Source organism: Gekko japonicus, unplaced genomic scaffold (assembly GCF_001447785.1).
Source record: "Gekko japonicus isolate JY-2015 unplaced genomic scaffold, Gekko_japonicus_V1.1 scaffold2457, whole genome shotgun sequence".
Classification (NCBI taxonomy): Eukaryota; Metazoa; Chordata; class Lepidosauria; order Squamata; family Gekkonidae; genus Gekko; species Gekko japonicus.
Window position 1 is genome coordinate 223,542 of NW_015176049.1, and position 3,656 is coordinate 227,197.

The window sequence follows — 3,656 nt, forward strand, 5'->3', positions numbered from 1 at the left end:
GGGAGGGAGGGAGGGAGGGAGGGGAGAAAATGTAAATAAATATAAACGCTCAATGTAACAGACTAAATAATCAATAAAAATTATTGGGGGGAAATAACATTTTGTGGCAAGCTTAATTTTTAAAAATATATTTTAAAAGAGAGGTGCCAATGCTTGTGAGCTCGCATTTCAGATATGGACATAGGATTGGGCAAAGAGAATTCTGCAAATGCTTAAAAACCATCTCCTTGATTGCCTCGTATATTTGTTCATGCACAAACCCCCAAGAACTTTACTTACTTGTTCTGTCGGGAAGAGCAATAATATATTCCACAGCATTAAATTGAGCTCTGTCTAGAGGATCTTGACTAGGAAAAACCTGCAGGCAAAAGAAGCAGGAGGGCACTCAGTTCACGGCCCATGACAACTCACAACATCCGCTATTTCAAGCGGCATAAAGTGCATTCCACTTCCAATGAGTCTGTGCAATTCCGTTAACACCCCAAGGAGGAAGCGAGGTGAACTGGTAATTAACGCAACTAATGCAACTTTTACCAGCTATGCACAAACCAACTTCTAAATGAACATCAGTTCTTCAACAATGGGGAGGAGCTAAAGCTTTGGATGATAAAAAACCCCACATTCAGCCCCTGGAGTTGAGGGCAGCAATGCTTGGAAAGACCTTTCTCTGTCTGGAGCACATCTATCAACTGGAGCGGCTGACCCTGAGCTAGTCAGACCCACTGGCATGAGACAGTTTTTTGTGCTCTTCTCCAGTGAGGCTCCCCCAGTCTCAGCTAGAGAAGCCACTGCCTAGTGCAGGGGTGGCGAACCCATTTGTTATGAGGGCCGAATCTGACATAAATGAGACCTTGTTGGGCTGGGCCATGAGTGTCATAAAATGTAATGCCAGGTAGCGGAGATATAAACTTTATAAAGGACACAAACACACAGGGTTTTTTTTTAACTTAAAATAAAAACATGCCTAAAACATTCGCTCTGTAAGCTGGAAACCTACTTTTGATTTATCAACATTCACCACAGAAATCTCATGCTCAGAGTTCTGAGTCTAGGACCCAGGTTAAAACATGAAGTCGCCGAGTGATTAAGAGAGTCTGGCGAAGCAAGCTATGATGCAGCAGCAGCAGAACTGGAAGCAGGAGATGGCCAGTTCTACCGCGGGCCTGATGGAAGCCCTCCAGGGGCCTGATCCAGCCCCTGGGCTGCATGTTTGACACCCCTGACCTAGTGGGGCTCAGCACCTGGTCTGGTCTGCTGACACTTAAAACAGCAGTACTCGCTCCACTGCTTGCAGACAGCCACACTCACAACTCCCTTCAGTCAAAAGACCCACACATACTTCCATCCCTGGCATGATGCCTGCATGTCAGGAAGGCTTGTAGCTTCTCTGTTGCTGCAGCAAATACTGTTCCAAGGTGAAAACCACCTTCTAACCACAAGTCCCACCAGGCAAAGGCCTTGCCTACTTTCCTGTAACCTGGGGCAAGTGCCCCATTGGGAACTGGTGCTCTGAGGAACCACAGATGACATGTCATAGAGCCACACATGATTCCTGAGAAGTGATTAGAAGAAGAAGAGATTGGATTTATACCCTAACCTTCACTACCCAAAGGTGTCTCAGAGCGGCTTACAGACTCCTTCCCCTCCCCACAACAGACACCCTGTGAGGTAGGTGGGGCTGAGAGAGCTCTGACAGAAACTACTCTTTTTCAAGAACAGCTCTTATCAGAACTACGGCTTGCCCAAGGACATCCAGCCAGGTGCAAGTGGAGGAGTGGGGAATCAAACCCGGTTCTCCTAGATTAGAGTCCGCACACTTAACCACTACACCAAACTGGCTCACTGATTATATAACACAACCCTTTTATAAGTACCAGAGTACCTCTGAGCATCCAGAGTGGTCTTTTGCCAGTGGTGGGAGTTTTGTTTCATGTTCTAGCATCCCACAGCAGTACGCCCCATTCCACCACCTCATTCATCTTAGGGTTGCCAAGTCGCGGCGTGGGATCCGCATGTCTTGAATCCGTGCTGCGGGGACGGCGAGACACGATGCACCCGTCGGGAGGACATGACGCTACGCGTCGCTCTGGCAACGGGGCTCCAAACAGCCCCGTTGCCAGAGCAACGCGTAGCGTCATGTCCTGGCAACGGCGGTGCAACACGTCCCGCTGTCCCCGCGGCACGGATTCTGCAAAGACATGCGGATCCCCCACCGCGATTTGGGAGCCCTAATTCATCTGCATGTGTCAAACCCCCTACATCTGCACAACCTTGGTTAAAGGCTCACAGGCAAATTGTGTTGCATCTTAAACACTAAACTTTTTTATCTGTGGCACGTAGCAATGACAACATTTCCCCCGTTTTTTAAAGAAATGGCTGCCTTTCCTGGAATACTGATCAGGTGGCCAGGCTAGGGCACAGCGCTCAGGAGAACCACGGGGAGCATGTCAAAGAGCCACAGCTGGCTCCCAAGGCACTGAGGGAGCATCGCTGACACCAAAGGATCCTGGGCACTGGCCAAGCCCAGAAACCCTGCCTCAGAAACCCTGGAGAACAGCTGCCGGTTAGAGCAGACAATCCTGAGCAACACAGATTCAGCGCAGGGCAGCTTCAGACACGCACACCTGTCCAATCCTCTCCCCACGTTCCTTTCCACCTCCCAGCATCCCTTTGCTCCCCCGGTTCCAGATTCTGTGCTTCTTGCAGAATATTAAGGCCCCACCTCTTGTCTCTAGAATTGTCTTCTCCCAATGACTCTTTCCTCACCCCCCCCGCCGCGGGGGGGGGGGGGGGGTTGCCTGATGGTTTTGATACTGCCTGTTTGCTCCTTTGTTTTCTCTTAAAATCTTTTTTTTAATTTAATTTTTTATTGTTAATTGGACACAATACAACAGTATATCAGCGATATTCAGAGGTTAATACATACGTCAAGATGATTATTTCACCTGATTGTTACAGAAACAACTTACTGATACTTTTTTCTCTTTACAGATTTAGAGATTACTCTACATATTTCAGAAATATAGCAGCTCTTGTTAATGTTTATTTTTGGGGAGAATGCCTCCTTCTGATAGGTAGCTAACTACAGGAAACCATAAGGCTTGGAAGGTTTTCTGGTAAGTTGCCGTGTTTCAAGTGAGTTGTTGATTTATTATTTTTCCTTGAACAAAGTGATCCCAAACTGCCAACAGAACAAGGTGGGGGGGGGGGGGTGCCTTTTTAATGTCTGTTTTGATGCTGCCCGTTTGCTGCTCTCTATCTTTTTGAATCTTTTTTAAATTTCTTTTTTAATACTGCCCGTTTGCTGCTTTCTTTTCTCTTAAAACCTTTTTAATGTCTGTTTTGATGCTGCCCGTTTGCTGCTCTCTATCTTTTTGAATCTTTTTTTAAATTTCTTTTTCGATACTGCCCCCTTTGCTGCTTTCTTTTCTTTCCCTTTTAAAAATCTCTTTTTGGATACGGCCCGTGTGCTGCTTTCTTTTAACGGCGAGCTGCATTTTCGGGACGGCCAAGCAGGAGGCGGGCAGCAGCTTTCCTCTCGAGGAGCCCGGCTCGCCGCCGGCGCGGGCCCCGCGTCCCCTTTCTGGGCGGCCGGCGGGCCCCTCCGCTGTCCCGCGGCCGGGAGCGGGGCCTCCCCACCCCCGGCTCGGCCCGGG

General features: G+C 48.4%; 1 protein-coding gene across 1 annotated transcript in view; it reads right to left on the reverse strand.

Moving 5' to 3' along the window:
* Positions 1 to 3,656, reverse strand: part of VPS53 (VPS53 GARP complex subunit) — a 74,831-nt gene that overhangs the window by 62,195 nt on the left and 8,980 nt on the right. The window contains 2 exon segments of the mRNA XM_015426678.1: positions 280 to 301; positions 303 to 358. Of these exon segments, the coding sequence (XP_015282164.1) occupies positions 280 to 301; positions 303 to 358 (78 nt within the window).